Source organism: Lepidochelys olivacea (genome assembly GCF_965140295.1).
Source record: "Lepidochelys olivacea isolate rLepOli2 genome assembly, chromosome: 5".
NCBI lineage: Eukaryota > Metazoa > Chordata > Testudines > Cheloniidae > Lepidochelys > Lepidochelys olivacea.
This window is the reverse complement of record NC_140415.1, coordinates 46133977-46152395: the sequence shown is the minus strand read 5'-3', so window position 1 is coordinate 46152395 and position 18419 is coordinate 46133977. Positions and strand designations below refer to the sequence as shown.

The following is an 18419-nucleotide window of genomic DNA, read 5'->3' as shown; positions in this document are numbered from 1 at the left end:
GTGTCAATTAGTGCAGTGGCATGGCTTCTCAAAATGGTGCAGAGACTTCTCTTGCTGGAGCTGACGTAGCCTGGAGAGTTAAGAACAGTGCCTTAGAGATCGTGGTACCACAAGCTATGGTCCCAGAGGAGTCTTTAGGGTGCCAGTGCGGAAATCAACCATTTTTGGTCCCATGCTCTTAAAAGGAGATGCCAACCTAGATATTCCTGGTAACCAGCGCTTCAGTGCCAGCATGAAACTAAACATCAGTGGGAACCAGTGAGGGTCACAAAGCCTCAGGGGATGATCAGTGTCAAGTGGAATACTTACACCTAGGGGAGACCCTGGTGGGGCTCTCTCTCGGGCTTCTCACTCCCTGAGCTTTTCTACAGAGTTTTTCGGCAGTTTTTGTCTGAGCCAGTGACTGGACTGATGACAATGAGGCCCTGTGGGTTAGTGCCCCATGCTCACTCTCTAGTTCCAAGGGGCCACAAACGGTGGGGAAATGGGTGAGAGAAATCCTACAGATCCTGAGTAAGAAACCGGTCTCACAGCCTTGCTCATGAGGAATATTTGCTTCCCTGTCCTTCTTGGTTTTTGAACTGAAAGATTTGAAGATTGCATATTTTCCAGAAATATGCGATTTCCTGAAGCAACAGACATCTTAGTATCCATCTTTCACAGACATTGCTCCCTGACATGAGAGGCAATATTTAATTCCAGGAGATTTAGACACTATCCCCATGACCAACACCAAATTCAGAAAAGTAAGAAATAAAGGATGGTCACTGAGCAATAAAAACTAGTTAATTTACTAATAAAAGTATTTTATCTTTAATCTAGTGTAGTTTAAGGATTAGAAAGGGGCTGCCAGCCAGCCAGCCAGTCAACAGGCACAGTGAGCTGCTTATCTCAAAGCAAAGAGACTGGCTTTGAGAACGAATGGCAGTTGGTGCACTCTGCCCTTATATATATTTTAGCAAAATGTAAATATGGACAATTACTTGAAGGAGAACTTGAAATTGTCAGTAAAACTTGAGGACTCAAGTTCATAGAGAGAGTGTCCCGCTTTCTTTTTTGGGAAAGAAAAGTAACAGGAACAGAATCCTCTTGCCTTGTTTTGCTGACAAAACATTTACTGCCTCAAGCCGTAAAAGACTTCACCCCAGGTAGTTCCATGTGAGATGGATCCCTGAGAAGGGTATATTTCTGTGGCACAGAGTGCAGTTATATCTAGAATCCACTTATGAGAGGAGCTTCCAATTCATGCCACTAAAGAGGAAGAATGAAGGAATATCTCAAAAAAGGGATATATTTTGGGGATGATGATGGTTTGGGGAGTCAACTAATGAATTCTGGTTAATATGTTACTTTGCAAATGGCTGTATTATGAATGAAGCCCTTTGTTTACATTTTATATTTTTAACTTCCCAGGAATATATCAGTGTTTATTTCAAAAATTTTAAAAATGGGTGAAAAAAAATCAGAGCACAAAAGAAACTTCCTGGTTTTCTGGGTAAATACAAGGATTAATATTGGGGGACGGGAGGACAGGAAAAACAAAACAGAAAATTTGTTTATGAAACTATTCTCTCTAATCCCCATTATAAAAACCAAACTTTTTAAAACAAAAACCATTTACTGTTAGTGACTTATGTAATTACACTTGATAGACTACACACTGAAACCCCTTTAAGTCCTGCAGTTTTGGACATGTCCCCATAGAGGAGATACCATGGGGTGGAAGCAGGGCAGGAGAGATGGTACTTGACAGGGATGGGGGATCCAATACTCACAGATCCCAAAATTATCTTTCCCATCAGAGGTGGAACACAGATGCTCGGACCCAGGAAAGAGCAGATCCTAGTTACGTTGACATCCTCCAGCAGCAGGGAGCTGCCACTACCCTACTCCCTGCATTATGTGCGCCTCAGCTCATATTCCAAGGGTCACAAGGGGATTGGAGAGACCTGTTCCTGGACCGGGGCAAGAGGGGACTCTGTCTGGTAGGTGAAGCAGATAGGGCTCTGGGCCTTGGGGCTCCTCTCCTGGCAGTGACATGTCACTACTCACAGGGATTATCACTGGGGCAGGGGGAAGGAAGAAGGCGGGGCAGGGGTTGCCCAGCACTCCTGGGGAGAGGGGACCAGTACTCATGGGGTACCACGTCCAGTCCCCCAGCCAGTCACTGTGGCAACTGGCAGTTTCAGCAGGTTCCCTGCACATCCTGCTCCCCATACCACACTGCTGCAGCAGCCACCAACTCCCCTGCGCATGTGGCACCTGGCCCGCAAATGTCACAAATGTAATCCATGAATCCTTGGCAGAGGCCATGAGGCCTTCATTAGTAGCCACTGCCACCCAGGTCGGATGTAGCTTCAAGAAGTCAAACAGCCTCAAACTTCCTCTGGACAATAGAGAGCTCAAGGTTCAGTACATCCAATTTTGAAAAGTTGATTTTGAAAGGATCTGAAAGTTTTCCAGAAAGTCATTTCTGGTGTAAGTCATGACATCCTTTGGCAAAGATGAGAAACTATTTAGATCCACCTACGTTGATATACCTCCTGTTCCATATGGAAATTTTCCTCCTCAATCACAGACTCTAATTTATCCCTAGAAGTGGATGGTACTAGCAGTTTGATGATTTAGATCACAGACTTTACAGGTGTCAGAATCACACAGTGCTGAGAAACTATAGCAGGTATTTCAGCTCTACTTGCCTCCTATATGGAAAAAATCTACAGCTGAAATGCCCAAAATAGCCATGAGACTCTCAGACAGTTTCCATAAGCATCAGGTGGAACTAGTTATCCCCAGGAACAGACCTAGGACAAATATAACAAACTCCAGAGCGGGTGGTTACATAGTACCCAGCATTGACAGTGGAACCAATGAAGCCTAGAAAACAGACAACCCCACAAAGTGAGCCTCCAACTCCATCTCAAATGACACCAAGGCTGACTATACCATCAGGAAGTTTAGAGTTAGACAAAGGTTTCTAACCATCAGAGGAGTGAAGTTCTGGTACAGCCCTCCAACGGAAGCAGTGGGGGCAAAAGACATATCTGGTTTCAAGACTAAGCTTGATAAGTTTATGGAAGGGATGATATGATGGGATAGCCTAATTTTGGCATTTAATTGATCTTCGACTATTAGTGGTAGATATGCCCAATGGCCTGTGATGGGATGTTAGATGGGGTGGGATCTGAGTTACTATAGAGAATTCTTTCCTGGATGTCTGGCTGGTGAGTCCTGCCCACATGTTCAGGATTTAGCCGATTGCCATATTTGGGGTCGGGAAGGAATTTTCCTCCAGGGCAGATTGGCAGAGGCCCTGGCAGTTTTTCACCATCCCCTGCAGCATGGAGCATGGGTCGCTTGCTGGAGGATTCTCTGCACCTCTTAGTCTTTAAACCACAATTTGAGGACTGCAATAGCTCAGACATAGGTTAGAGGTTTGTTACAGAAGTGGGTGGGTGAGATTCTGAGGCCTGCATTGTGCAGGAGGTCAGACTAGACCAGTGGTCTCCAAACTTTTTCGCTCGTGCACCCCCAGGGTGAAGACCGGAAGACCTGCCGCAGGCACACCGCCAACAGAAGAGGACCAGAAGACCTGCCGCAGGTGGGCCGCTAGAGGGAGACACCAGCCGTGGACGTGCAGAGCTGCCGCTGAAAAACAAAAACGGCGGAGTGTCGTCCGCCAGCAATCCTGCTGCCACGCACCCCCTTGGTGCATCTCGTGCACCCCAGTTCAGAGACCACAGGACTAGACAATCATAATGGTCCCTTCTGACCTTAAAGTCTATACGGCTCCCTGGATCTAAATATTTGACTTCAGAGGAATCCTATGCCCCAACACAGATGTTGGGGTGACTGGCAAGAGATTTCTGCCTTGCTGAATTGAGAAAGATACCCATGATAAGAAAGAATGTACCAATTTCTGCCTTTCAATTTCATCAATATTGGGCACAGAACACTGTAGAAGATCAGCGGTAGCACTGAAGTGTTGGTCTCAGCACCAGGAACAAGCACCAGAGCCAGGAGCTTAATCTTTGGCACCAAGAACATGGATTTTCCCCTCTACACTTAAGAGTCCAGGAGCATAAAGTACTTGCTCTGGCACAAAGGTTTGGCACTGGTTCCTTATTAGAGTCACTACTTCTAAAAATTCATCCAAGGAAGTTTTTGTGCTGTCTTCTCTTTTTTCTTCTCACAGTCATTTAATCCCAGGAAGTAATAGCGCAGAATAAAGTCAGAGCTCCTTTTACACCTAGATCATACAGACCCTCTCCACACCGAACATATACATTCTGAGGCTGAAACAACAAGGAGTACTTATGGCACCTTAGAGACTAAGGGCATGGCTACACTTGCGAATTAGAGCGCACTAAAGCTGCCCTGAGCACGCTAACTCACGATGCGTCCACACTGACAAGGCACGTAGAGCGCCCCGACTCCGCGGCTGGAGTGCTCCTGGTAATCCACCTCGACAAGAGGCATAATGCTTGCTGCGCCCCAGCTGGAGTGCCGCGGCACCACTGTGGACGCCCTGGTCTGTTAATGCGCTCTGAGCAGCCTCAAGAAGTGTCCCACAATGCCTGTTCCAGCCACTCTGGTCATCACTTTGCACTCTACTGCCCTGCCCTCAGGTGACCAACTGTCAGACCCGCCCTTTAAATTCTCTGGAAATTTTGAAAATCCCCTTCCTGTTTGCTCAGCCAGGCATGGAGTGCTCTCAACAAATCTTTCCAGGTGACCATGCCTCCACGCACCAGGCAATCGTGGTGGAGCAATGGTGAGGCGCTGGACCACATCAGTGTCTGGGGGGAGGAAGCTGTCCAGTACCAGCTGCACTCCAGCCATAGGAATTATGATACCTTTGGGCAGATATCCAGGGGCATGATGGAAAAGGGCCATGACCGCGATGCACTGCAGTGCAGGGTTAAAATTGAAGGAGCTGCAGAATGCCTACCACAAAGCCTGCTAGCCAAACCACCGCTGCCCCCGCAACCTGCCGTTTGTACAAAGAGTTGAACGCAATACTTGGGGGTGACTCCACCTCCACCCCAAGGACCACCATGAACACTTCCAAGCCCAGTTCAACAAGACAGGAGGAGGAGGAAAGCGGGAGCGAGAGTGTTGAGGAGGAGGGAGAGACCCCAGCATCCCTAGATGCATGCAGCCAGGAGCTGATCTCAAACCAGGAGGAAGGTTTAATGATTTAATTGGGGATCGGGTCCTGCTTTGAGCAGAGGGTTGGACTAGATGACCTCCTGAGGTCCCTTCCAACCCTGATATTCTATGATTCTAAGGTAGCCAGTCGCAGCAGCCGGTGCTTGGGGGAGAACAAACACCAGAGGAGGTGTCCGGTAAGTGGTTTTTATTTTGGGAAGGAAGTTGTTCTTGGGGCGAGGAGGGTTAGGGCTGCATGCATGCCTAAATGCAGAATAGGGCATTGATGTGCTCTCTCACATCACAGTAATCGGCCTCAGGGATCTCTTCAAAGGTCTCATACAGAAGCTGGGCAATGCGCTTGCGCAGGTTCCTTAGCAGAGCTACTGTACTCCTTGTCCCAAAAAAGCTAACATGTCCGCGTCACTGTGCCCTGAGGGGCGGAGGACCATTGCTGCATATGGGCCAGGGCGGAAGCCACATTGTGGTAAAAGACCCTCCCTTGCTTCCCAGGTCACCCTCAGCAGCGAGATATCTTCCAGGACGAACTCCTGTGGAAAACGAGGGGACAGTGTTCAGTATAGGGGCCCCTGCAGCCGTTAGCTCTCCCCAAGGCACAGAAACCCAGACGACAGTACAGCCATGAAATAATCAGTCACCCTTGCCCCTGTGCTTACTCACCATTTTGGGGTTCCCGTGGGTTATGTGCACTCACTTTGGGATGGGTAAATTCTGCTATCGTGTAGACTGTGCTGGTCTTTAAGTACGGGTGAATCAATGGTCTGGTGTGAACAATGCTGCCACTGTTAAGTGTTGCATTTTGCCTTTACAGATGCAATCTTGAGATCTCAGCCACCCGGGTTATCACCGGCCGAAAGACTCCAAAGAATTAGGAAGAAGCCACATAGAAGCAAAGAGGATATGCTGCATGAAGTAATGCAGAAGTCCCTTAATGAAAATCAAAAGGCACAGGAGTGGCGGGAGAGTGAAAGGAGGGTCTGCCAGCAGAATGCAGAACGCCAGCTGCTAAGCATTATGGAGCACCAAGCACACTTGATACAGGCACTCGTAGCCATGCAGGCAGAGCACTACCGTGCCCGCCCCCCACTGCAGCCCTTGTCCCAAAACTCTTTCCCTTGTGCCCACATCACCTCCAACCCACTTTTCCCAACATCTGGGTTCTTATTGCCACCAGCTGCCTCCAACACCTGTAGCTTCACCACCCAGCCCTGCAAACTATGACCCTTACCCACTGCACTCAACCCCATCACCATGCATTTTAGCCAGCCTGAAGTGCAGCACTCATTGCACAGTACTCCAGACAGGAAGGCAGAGTACAAGAACAAGATATACGCAAATCTGTGATTGAACTGCTCCCCACCCCCTTTCCCTTTCTGTTTCCCAAGCAGTTGTTTCTTTTCAATAAATGGATTTTTTGGCTTTGAAACCATTCTTTATTATTGCATTAAGTAAAAGATACCTTAACCCAGGAAAGCAACAGGCAGTGCAAGTCAGCGTAGCAAAAACAGATTCATACTAACATTGGAACCACCACTCTTCACTCCCGTGCAGGGCACCAAACATTACTGGTGGCTTTCAGCCTCAAATTGCTCCCTCAAGGCATCCCTAATTGTTGCAGCCACGCACTGGGCCCCTCTAATAGCCCTGCTCTCTGGTTGCTCAAATTCAGCACTCCAGGTGTTGAACCTCCAAGTTCCATGCCTGAGTGAATCTTTCACCCTTCCCTTCACAAATGTTATTGAGGGTACAGCACACGGATATAACCGCGGGGATGTTGTCGTCGGCCAGGTCCAGCTTCCCATACAGACAGCGCCGGTGGCCCTTTAAATGGCCAAAAGCACACTCCACAGTCGTTCTGCACCGACTCAGCCTGTTGTTGAACCGCTCCTTGCGGCTGTCAAGGCTCCCTGTGTAGGGTTTCATGAGCCACAGCATTAAAGTAAGCGGAGTCTCCAAAGATGACAATGGCCATTTCGACTTCCCGTACAGTGATCTTCTGGTCTGGGAAGCAAGTCCCAGCTTGCAGCTTCCTGAACAGGCCAGCGTTCCCAAAGATGTATGCATCATGCACCTTTCCAGGCCAGCCTGCGTTAATGTCAGTGCAACACCCACAGTGATCCTGGAGAACTACAGAGAAATACCCCTTCCAATTATCGTACTCAGAGGCTAGGTGGGCTGGTGCCAGAATTGGCATATGCATCCCATCTATCGCCCCTCCAGAGGTAGGGAAACCCATTTGTGCAAAGCCAGCCACAATGTCATGCACGTTACCCAGAGTCACAGTTCTTTTGAGCAGGATGTGATTAGTGGCCCTGCAAACTTGCATCAACATGATTCCAACAGAGCCTGCCTAGAGCCCGCGATGCCCCACTCCCCAGAGCGAGTGGGGTGGTGGGCACGCGCTGAGCGGGAGCCCGGCTGACCCAGGACAGCGCTCTGCGGCCTCGAGGAAGGCACTTGCCGGGCAGGGCCAGTGCTTGGGGAGCCCCGAGTCCCTGCCCCGGGGCTGCAGCCCAACTCGCCTGGCACCACTGGAGCCCCTCTGAAGCCTCACCTGCTGGTGCCACAGGATGGGCACTCCCACTACAGTGGCTATTGCTTCTCCCCACCCCCACCATGGGTCTCCCTGCGTCCTGTCCCCCGCACCCTGCTGTCCATCCGTCCCGTTTTCCTGCCGTGGTGCCATACGCCCAACAGATTTGCTCTGGAAACACTGACATTTGAGCCCTTTGCGGGTAGCTGGCGAGTGGGACTTGTGCTGTGGGTTAGTTCGGCTGGGACTTTCCCACTCCCAACTGGTTAGCGACCCATCAGTAGCTGTCTGGAGTTGCCAGCTTCCAGACTCCAATAGCCACCCACTTCTCCACCGGCAGCGCAGCTCTCAGTCCTTGCACCACAGGGTGTGGGCGAGCTCAGCGCACAGTCCCATGAAAGTGGCTTTTCTCATCCGAAAGTTCTGCAGCCATTGCTCATCATCCCAGACTTGCATGACGATGTGATCCCACCACTCAGTGCTTGTTTCCCGAGCCCAAAAAAGGCGTTCCACAGTGGTGAGCATGTCCGTGAATGCCACAAGCAATCTTGTGTCATATGCGTCATGCAAGTTAACATCATCGTTGGACTTCTCACTGTCAGTTTGTAACTTAAGGAGTAACTCGACTGCCAAACGTGATGTGCTGACGAGACTCATTCAGCATATTCCTCAGCACTTCGGGCTCCATCCCTGCGACTGAAAGGGAAGACAGAGCGTGCAGTAAAAAAAACGTTGAAAGATGGCACCAAATGTGGACAGAAGAACAGGGATTGTTGGGATGCAAAGTGATGCATCACAGGGCTTTGCGACAGGATCCAGAATACTCCGCGCGCACACCCCTTTCCACAAGCCACAGCACCAGAATGGGAAGAAGTGTTCTGTGGGATAGCTGCCCATAATGCACCTCTCCCAATGCCACTGCAAGTGCCAGAAATGTGGCAACACCAGTGTGCTTGCAGCTGACAGTTTGAACACACTGCAGCGCTTTCCTTACTGCACTCTCCGAGGGCTGGTTTAACTCTCAGCACTCTACATCTGCAAGTGCAGTCATGCCCTAACAAATTTATTTGGGCATAAACTTTCGTGGGCTAAGACCCACTTCATCAGATGCATGGAGTGGAAAATACAGTAGGAAGATATATATACACATAGTACATGAAAAGATGGGAGTTGCCTTACCAATTCTAACGGGACAATTCAATTAAAGTGGGCTGTTAGCAGCAGGAGGAAAAAATCACTTTTGTAGTGGTAACCAGGGTGGCCCATTTCCAACAGTTGACAAGAAGGTGTGAGTAACAGTAGGGGGGAAATTAGCATGGGGAAATTAGTTTTTAGTTCTTGTAGTGACCCATCCACTCCCAGTCTTTATTCAGGTCTAATCTGATGGTGTCCAGTTTGCAAATTAATTCCAGTTCTGCAGTTTCTGATTGGAGTCTGTTTTTGAAGTTTTTTTTTCCTTGAAGAATTGCCAGTTTTAAGTCTGTTATTGAGTGTCCAGGAGGGCTGAAGTGTTCTCTGACTGGTTTTTGAATATTACAAGTCTTGACATCTGATTTGTGTCCATTTATTCTTTTGCGTAGAGACTGTCCGGTTTGGCCAATGTACATGGCAGAGGGGCATTGCTGGCACATGATGACAAATATCACATTGGTAGATGTGCAGATAAAGGAGCCCCTGATGGCATGGCTGATGTGGTTAGGTCCTCTGATGGTCTCCCTTGAATAGATATGTGGGCAGAGTTAGCAACGGGGTTTGCTGCAGGGATAGGTTCCTGGGTTAGTGTTTTGTTGTATGGTGTGTAGTTGCTTCAGGTTGGGGAGCTGTCTGTAAGCGAGGACTGGCCTGCCTCCCAAGATCTGTGAGAGTGAGGGATCGTCCTTCAGTATAGGTTTTAGATCCTTGATGCGGTGGAGAGGTTTTAATTGGGGGCTGAAGGTGATGGCTAGAGGCATTCTGTTACTTTCTTTGTTGGGCTTATCCTGTAGTAGGCGACTTCTGAGTACTCTTCTGGCTCTGTCAATCTGTTTCTTCACTTCAGCAAGTGGGTATTGTAGCTTTCAGAACGCTTGATAGAGATCCTGTAGGCGTTTGTCGCTGTCTCAGGGATTGGAGCAAATGCAGTTGTATCTTAGAGCTTGGCTGTAGACAATGGATTGTATGATGTGGTCTGGATGAAAGCTGGAGGCATGTAGTTAATTTAAATGAATTGTCTCATTAGAATTGGTAAGGCAACTCCCATCTTTTCATGTACTATGTATATGTACCTTCCTGCTGTATTTTCCACTCCATGCACCTGATGAAGTGGGTCTTAGCCCACAAAGCTTATACCAAATAAATTTGTTAGTCTCTAAGGTGCCACAAGTACTCCTCGTTGTTTTTGCTGTTACAGACTAACATGGCTACAACTCTGAATTCTGAGGCTGGTATTTCAAAGGAACCTGGAAATGCTTCCAACTCACAGTATTGACCAGACCTGAGACTTTGGATCACCACAGGCCAACAAGTAGATATGGTACAAACAGGTTAACGGACCTTCACCCAAGTATCATTATGAGGACCAGAAATTAGAACATGGAAGATGCAAGATAAGCCTTCTATAAATAGTCTTTTTGCCTAACCTGCCATCCTGGGAAGGACGCCAGTTCTTGGCAATATAAATAGAGCTCTCCTGAAATAAATTTTCAAAATTTTAACTATGTAGAATTCTATAAGTTGTAGCTAGAGGAGATAAAGAAACAGTAGATAAAAGTTGATCTTAAGAACTTCCACTAGTTCCAATTTACTTTTCAGATATTAAAAGGAAGAGAGGGTTACCTAGGAGGAACCATGACTACAACATTTGTTGCCTCAAGAAGATACCTACGTGGCCCCTCAACAGTTATATCCTTCCAAGGGATTCCTGGCCAGGCGTAGACTACAAATTTACATGCCCAAGTATGAGAGTCTGCACTAATGCTCAAAGAAGAATGATTAGATCTAGCTTTTTAATAATTAACAACAAAAACTGTTTGCAGACCAGAAATTATTATTCTAACAAGGCATTTCAACACCAAATTTGCATTGGTCAGCAATTTCAGAGAAACTTATTTAATGAAGTTAAAAATAGCTTTTGTGAAGTAAATGTAAAGGTTATTGAAGATACTTTTTTGATAATCGTGCACACTGAACCTCTCTGTTTACAGAACACATGTAGTACACCACTGGCAAAGGGCAAGCTTCTCTCCAGTGTCTCACCCCTGCTCTACAACAAACACTTTTTGTGGTGAGAAAATAGATCAGTCTATGTCCACTCTATCCTGGGCCTTTTTGCAGAGACAGTTACCAAAGGCTAGTTAGGTTATTTACAAAGCACTCTTAGAAACATATACCACAAACTACAAAACTTCTTGAATTTGTTCTTTAAGGATTATTTTCACAGTTATAAAAATTCACTCCCCCACCAAACCACTACAAGAAAACTAGGCTCAATACTGTACATTTCCTTATCTCAGATACCCAGATTATACTATTTCTACAAGGCTCCCACTAAGATTAAGCTTTGGTGAATTCTAGTAAAATACAACTTAAAGGTATTTTGTGATTTACACTAAAGTGAAAACTAAGTGGTACTTTTATAACAAAAATATCTTCCGTAATAGTACATTTTTGTGTGTTCTTTTTAAGAGTACCTCAATATTTTTACTGGCCACATTCTTCACAACAGCTGGAAACAACTCAGATGCATTCTTCCCCTTAGCAATCATCTGAAAGAGAAGGATCATATCATTAATAGTTAAAAAACATTTTGGCCCTGTTTTTCCAACCTGTCTTTGAATAAAATGTAAAAAATAAACAAACAGTCTCCTTTACTTGATTGCCAGCCAGTTGCTTTGCGCCAGTAAAGGGAACACCATCACCTTGAGCAGGGCAGGAATTTCAGTACCTTGCACTGTATTAAGAAATACAGAAACTGGATTTTGACATTCAAAAGTTGCAATTTTTTTTAAGTCACTTAGGCATTGACAGCTTTTTCAGGCTGGCAATTTCAAGATATATTTTCAAAAATAAAAAGCCAAAACTAAACCAGAGTATATTATGAACAAGTTTTATGAAGGTTTCCCATAAGAGTTAGATTTTAGTGCACAAAAAAGAGTAAAAATACTGTGAAGTAGATGTTACATTCAGAGTTTACACAAGAATAAGTAAGACTGCCTGGCACACTGCACCTAAATGAAAAAAATCCTCAAGCAAGGGTTTGCACAAAAGGAAAAAAGTCTGACTTATGAGTACTGAAGTACAATACCAGAAAAATGGTTGTGTTATTTTGTTGGGTAAGAGCATACAGGTTTTGATGCACAGCACCACAGCCAATGTGTGAAGGGGGTGTGTGCGCAGCTCATGAAACTCAAATATCTTTCCAGTAAAGAATTAACAATTATTCAAATTTACTTTCTACATTTATTTTAGTTTGCCTTCTCACTTGATACTGTAATTACAGATTAAATTAATTGTGACACTTAAGTACAGTTTAGTTTTAATCCCTCACTTCTGTTACTCTTCTTTTTTAAGGAGCTATTCATGAAGCTAAATATTTTCATATGTGAAGAAGTTGTAAAATTCCCATCTCCACTGGATCAGCAAATTCAGGGAGAATCATTTTTAACATTGTAATAGATAGGTATTAAGCTTTCAGTAATTCATAGCCAAGTAGAAATAATGTGAAAGTTAAAAACATTTGAGCTCTGTTTTTAAGTTCCGATGCAAGGTAGACAGGGAGATGGACCAAGGTTAAATACCTTCAGCCAGCGACAAGAGACATTTAAACCAGGATCCAGTCACCCTGACTGGTTGACTAAAGGTGGACAAAATATCAAAGGGACACTCAAAAATGTCAGATTCTGCAGACAGGAAATCCGAAGCTATATAGTGGAATATTGGCAGATGACAGGCAACAGCTATCAAATACCCCCTGCTCACCCTGACTCTAGATGGTACAAAAAAAATCAAGAAGTCTGTAAAATCATGAATGGCGCGGGGGAAAGAAGTTTTATTTACCCCCTCACACAACACAAGAACTATGGGTCACCCAACGAATTTAATAGGCAGCAGGTTTAACACAAACATAAGGAAGTACTTCTTCACACAATGTACAGTCAACCTGTGGAACCCATTGCTAGGGAATGTTGTGAAGGCCAAAAATATAATTGGGTTAAAAAAAAGAATTAGATAAGTTCATGGAGGATAGATCCACCAATGACTATTACCCAAGATAGTCAGGGATGCAACCCAATACTCTGGGAGTCCCCAAGCCTCTGACTGCCAGATGCTGGGACTGGACACCAGTACAAATCACTTGATAACCGCCCTGTTCTGTTCATTCCCTCTGAAGCATGTGGCACCGGCCACTGTTAGAAGACAGGATACTGGGCTAGATGGGCCATTGGTCTGACCCAGTATGCCCATTCTTATGTTCTTATCTGAGAGCAAACATTACACATTGTTGAAATGCTTATGTAACTTAGACCCACATGCTTTATAAGATGACTAGAATGCGTAAAAATAAAAGGGGGGGGGGGAAACTGTCAGACTATAAAGGGAGGAGGACAAGAGCAATGTCTCAAATATGCAGCGTATTACAAAGGGGTCAGGGAAAAAAGAAGAAGCTGGAGAGGAAAGGATAATGTTAGAGAAAATACAATACATAGTTAGGGCCCTACCAAATTTACGGTCCATTTCAGTCAATTTCACGGTCACAGTATTTTAAAAATTGTACATTTCATGATTTCAGTTATTTTAGTCTGAAATTTCACGGTTTGTAGTTGTAGAGGTCCTGACCCAAAAAGGACTTGGGGGGAGAGGGGTGAAGAGTTTTGCAAAGTTATTGTAAGGGGGGTTGTGATACTGTTACCCTTACTTCTGCGCTGCTGCAAGTGGCAGCACTGCCTTCAGAACTAGGTGGCCAGAAGAGCCCGGCTCTGACGGCAGAGCCACCGCCAGCAGCAGCGCAGAAGTAAGGATGGCATGCTATGGTATTGCCATCCTTACTTCTGCACTGCTGCCTGCAGAGCTGGGCCCTCAGTCAGCAGCCGCCCAGCTCTGAAGGCAGCAGTGCAGAAGTAAGATGGTATGGTATGGCATTGCCACCCTTACTTCTGCGCTGCTGCTGCCTGGGCACTGCCTTCAGAGCTGGATGCCCAGCCAACAGACTCTGCTTTCTGGCCACCCAGTTCAGAAGGCAGCACAGAAGTAAGGGTGGCAATACCATGATCCCCCTAAAATAACCTTGTGGCTCCCCCTGCAACTCCCTTTTGGGTCAGGACCTCCAATTTGAGAAACTCCGGTCTCCCCCATAAAATTGGTACAGTATAGGGTAAAAGCACACAAAAGACCAGATTGCACAGTCCGTGACGTGTTTTTCATGGCCGTGAATTTGGTCGGGCCCTAGATATAGCCAACTTTTGCAGAGTTGAAGACTAGATGCCATGCATACCATTTTATTTTAATCCAATTCTCTCATCTTAAATTTTATTTTACTACAACCCTGTTGTTTAACACTGGGAATTTAAAACAGAACATCCCGGAGAGGTTAAATCATGTTCCATTTCTGAGAGACAGTGAAGGGTGGATTTCTGGAACCTCCTCTGTCCAGTATCTTAGCTAGAAGAGCCCATGTAAAGGGGTCCTTCTCACAAGGTGAGTGGGTTGTCAGGGCTGTGGTTTTAATGACAAATGACCAGACAAGAAATAAATTCTGTTCCCATCTGGTCATTAAAGAGGCAAGATCTACTGATGAAAAGCACTATATGAGAGCTAAGTATTATTACTACTAAGACATCAAACAACTTGCTATGAAAAGAGTTTGCAAAAAGATATGGTTGATCATCTAGTTTTGAACTGTTACCACATAGTTACAGCCTATCAAGAAAATATATATGTAACTTGCATTATTTAACAGACCAACCATAATAGCTCCAGTGTACCATGTAGATATGCATTTAATATCTTTTAAAAGTATGTATTTTGACTCATTAATAATGATGAGTGTAAAGTCTCTTTAGTTCATGGATCATTAGCTCAAAAGAATATAATAGGGGTTTCCAGGACTAAGGTCTAATCATACCAATTTAGCTGCTATGCATAGCTATTAGGAGCTCAAAACCTGTATGTCTTGTATACCCAAAGCTCCTACTGAAGGCACCAGGAGTTGAGTATGTTGCAAGGAACGCAGGATGGAACTCCATGCCTGTATGCTGTCCTGTGCACATTTCTGTTCAACACAGATGCTGTACATGTGATGCAACACATTAGGTTTCTGGTTTTTTTAATTTTTTTTTTATTTTCTGTATAAAAAAATTGGTAGTAAGGGGGCAGGTAGTAGAAGTTTCTCCAAGAGGGGTACTAAACACTTGAACTTGTTTGCTAGCTCCAAATCTTTCCAAATCTAGGCTCAGGCCGCTTTCAGGACACTGCAAGCTTCAAATATTCTCCACAAGTTTTTCCTTGGGGTGACAAGTATAAGGATAGCAGGAAGATTATTACTGAAGCTGCAAGGGAGATTACATTGGTTGTCATGGGGTTCAGTCAGATTTTTAAAAGAAATATTAAGATGTTATTTTACAGAATGCATTTATAAATATTAGTTGTCATATACATCTAAATTTTCCTAAATAGCAATTCTTTGTAATCTTGTAAACCTCTATGATTCTCAAAGTTATTTTTACTGCATTAACGTGTATTTGAAGATTAAAAAACCATCACTTGTGATATGAACACCCTATTTAATCAAATTTCTATTATTTTTTTTTTTTACTAATTGAAAGTAAACTTAGTTTTATTGCTCTCTTTCTGAAGTGCCAACAAAGTCAGAACAAGACTGTTCCTGTGCTCAGAGTGCCTTTGACAATATAATTTTAACATCATCTGTCACCTACACCTCAGCCAACTCTTGCCTCCAGTTTAGACCTTAAGCTTATGTTCACCTACATAAAGCTCTTTGCAACATGCCTCAATGGAAAAGGACAGATATTCTGAGCCTCTGACGGTTGAGGCTTCAAGAACTCTAGCACCTTTAATCACCATTTTTGGGGGAAATAGGGATTCACTCTTTTGAGGTGGATTGTAGGAAGTTACTGATAGAAACAGTAGTCCTCTTTCAAAATGAGCAAGTGGTAGTAAAACAAAAGAAACAGTTTTGTATAATATACTGCCTCTGAATATTTGTAAAAAGAAAAGGAGGACTTGTGGCACCTTAGAGACTAACCAGTTTATTTGAGCATAAGCTTTCGTGAGCTACAGCTCACTTCATCGGATGCATACTGTGGAAACTCCTGGTGGAGTGTTTGATCAAACGCTAGAGTGGGTTATCTAGTTCCATGATTCAGATCATATGTTATAATTCGTCACCTTATCAAGGTGAGAGTACGTCAGCATTTCCACAATACAGCGTTTGATCAAACACTCCATCAGGCGTTTCCACAGTATGCATCCGATGAAGTGAGCTGTAGCTCACGAAAGCTTATGCTCAAATAAACTGGTTAGTCTCTAAGGTGCCACAAGTACTCCTTTTCTTTTTGCGAATACAGACTAACACGGCTGTTACTCTGAAATCCAGAAGTCCTGGCCCTTGTCTAGGCTAGGAAAAAGTCATTTCCCTCTGTCCCCTAAATGAGCAATCTTAACCTCAACTGTAAATACCAATGCAGACCTTTAGCAAGCATAGTAAAACGTCTAACCTCTTTACACTCAGCGGTTTTGGGAATCTCATGTACAGGTATACAGATGAGTTTTTAAACTTTTGTAATTCAGGTTTAAACACTCAAAAAACCTATATTGCTTGTTTAATATTAAGCATAAATTGCTAATAAACTGGATGCCAGTTCCACTTTTTAAACTTAAATTGAAACCTGATGCAGTAGACTCAAATGTCAATTTAAAAAGTTATTTATATTTTAGGGGGAAAATTACATAGTGGATTGATAATCATTTGCAAAAAATAAAGTTAAAAACATTTCAAATATATTTCTCAGTTTACTCCAAGTAAGAAACACCTTCAGCTTTTCAGACTACTCATCTGAGAAAAATAACTGGAGTGTTTCTTTGACATAAATAGGAGTTGTGCGACATTAACAATAAGGAGAATACAGTCAATACCTACATTTTTATATCACAGCTCTACACATTTATAGAAACATTTCACACATCTGTCATTGAAATATTTGTGTACTTGTATCCATTTTAAATTTTCCATCTTGATATTTAAAGAAAATAGCATTTCACCCTAGCTTTTCAAACTATTTACATATTAAAATACTGTAGTGAAGGAGTCAAAGAGAGAAACCAGCATTAACATGTATTGGCAAAAAAAATAAAAATAAAAAAATAAAAAAAAATCTTTGTATTTCACATACCCCAACAATCCTTTTCATAGCATCCAACTTAGCATAATCTTTATTACTTTCCAACATTTGCTTTAGGTCTTCATTCCTACAGTGGAAGTTAAGAAAAAAAAGGATTAGAAAATTCAATACTGTAAATCAAAAGCATCATTTTATGGTCTTATAAAACTGGTTTTCAAGAAGCAACAATTAAGTCAGTATATGGGACAAATTTGTTGCTCAAACTATTAATTCTGTGATGAGCTGCCACTTATACAAGATAATGCTAGAAGTAACAATCAAAATCAAGCTCTGAAAGATGATTAGTATGTTACCATTACATCCAATTTGGGAAACAGTCTTTAGTTACATATTATTACTGCATTTTAGTAATAACGAATGCGAAGTGTTCCCCATCCCTTTTAAATTGTACCAACCATTGCTCTGAAAAATGACAGATTGATAGCTATGAAGAATTAAACCTTCTATACCCAAAGTATTTGTTGAACTCTAGCAAAAGCACAAGATTCCTCATCACTAACCTGCCAGCAGGCCTCACCCTGGACCAATAGGCCCAGCTCAAGATGATACAATAGTTCAAATTAATTAGTCACCAGCCTCTTTGCAAAAGTTGCCAATAAGGATGTTAATTAGCACCACATCTGATTGTCTGATGTTGACACCTCCTCTTCTAGGATCTATAATGACCACCACCTAATTTAAAATACCGTAGAAATGCCAGACTAATTTTCCCTCTGGTCTGGATTTCAACTGGAGACAAGCTCCCTTCTCCATTACCAAGTATCCGGCACCCTTCCAGACTCCACTGATTTGCAGTCCCCCTCCATCACCACACACACACACACACCCCCTTCAGAAAATATGAGAAACATGAGAAGTTTTTATGAAAATTAACTCCTTGAAATCAAGTAGGTAGCATCGAGTGAGTAAACCTCTTTCCAGAGAAACTCCTTGTGCTAAGAAGACACACAGAGGTGCCCAAGCATCAACTTCTGAACCAACGGGCCACTCAAATACCCAGACAGAATCATCTTCAATACACAAACAAAACCCCCTTTGACCACACATAGCATCCCATAATAGAACCTATACAGGGCATCATCAAACAACTAAAACCCATACTTGATGGGGACCACATCCTGAAAGAAATCTTTCCTGAACACCCACTTCTGGCCTTCAAACAAGCTCCCCACAGACCAGGACACACCAACTCAAAGTAGCACAACACCCTGCCAAAACAACAGGTGCAAAACCTGCAGACATATGTCCACTGCTACAATGATCAACATTCCCCAACAGAACACCTTTCAAGATCCATGGATTTTACACATGCCTATCAC

The 18419-nt window shown here is 43.9% G+C and overlaps 1 protein-coding gene across 3 annotated transcripts in view; it reads right to left on the bottom strand.

Annotated features, from left to right (window-relative positions):
• Positions 1 to 18419, bottom strand: part of AP3B1 (adaptor related protein complex 3 subunit beta 1) — a 343754-nt gene that overhangs the window by 282684 nt on the left and 42651 nt on the right. For all 3 annotated transcript variants that reach the window (XM_084629231.1, XM_084629233.1, XM_084629232.1), the window contains exons 2-3: positions 17092 to 17167; positions 11374 to 11448 (exon numbers count right to left, since the gene is read on the bottom strand). In XM_084629231.1, the coding sequence (XP_084485357.1) occupies positions 11374 to 11448; positions 17092 to 17167 (151 nt within the window). The remainder of the gene's footprint in view (positions 1 to 11373; positions 11449 to 17091; positions 17168 to 18419) is intronic.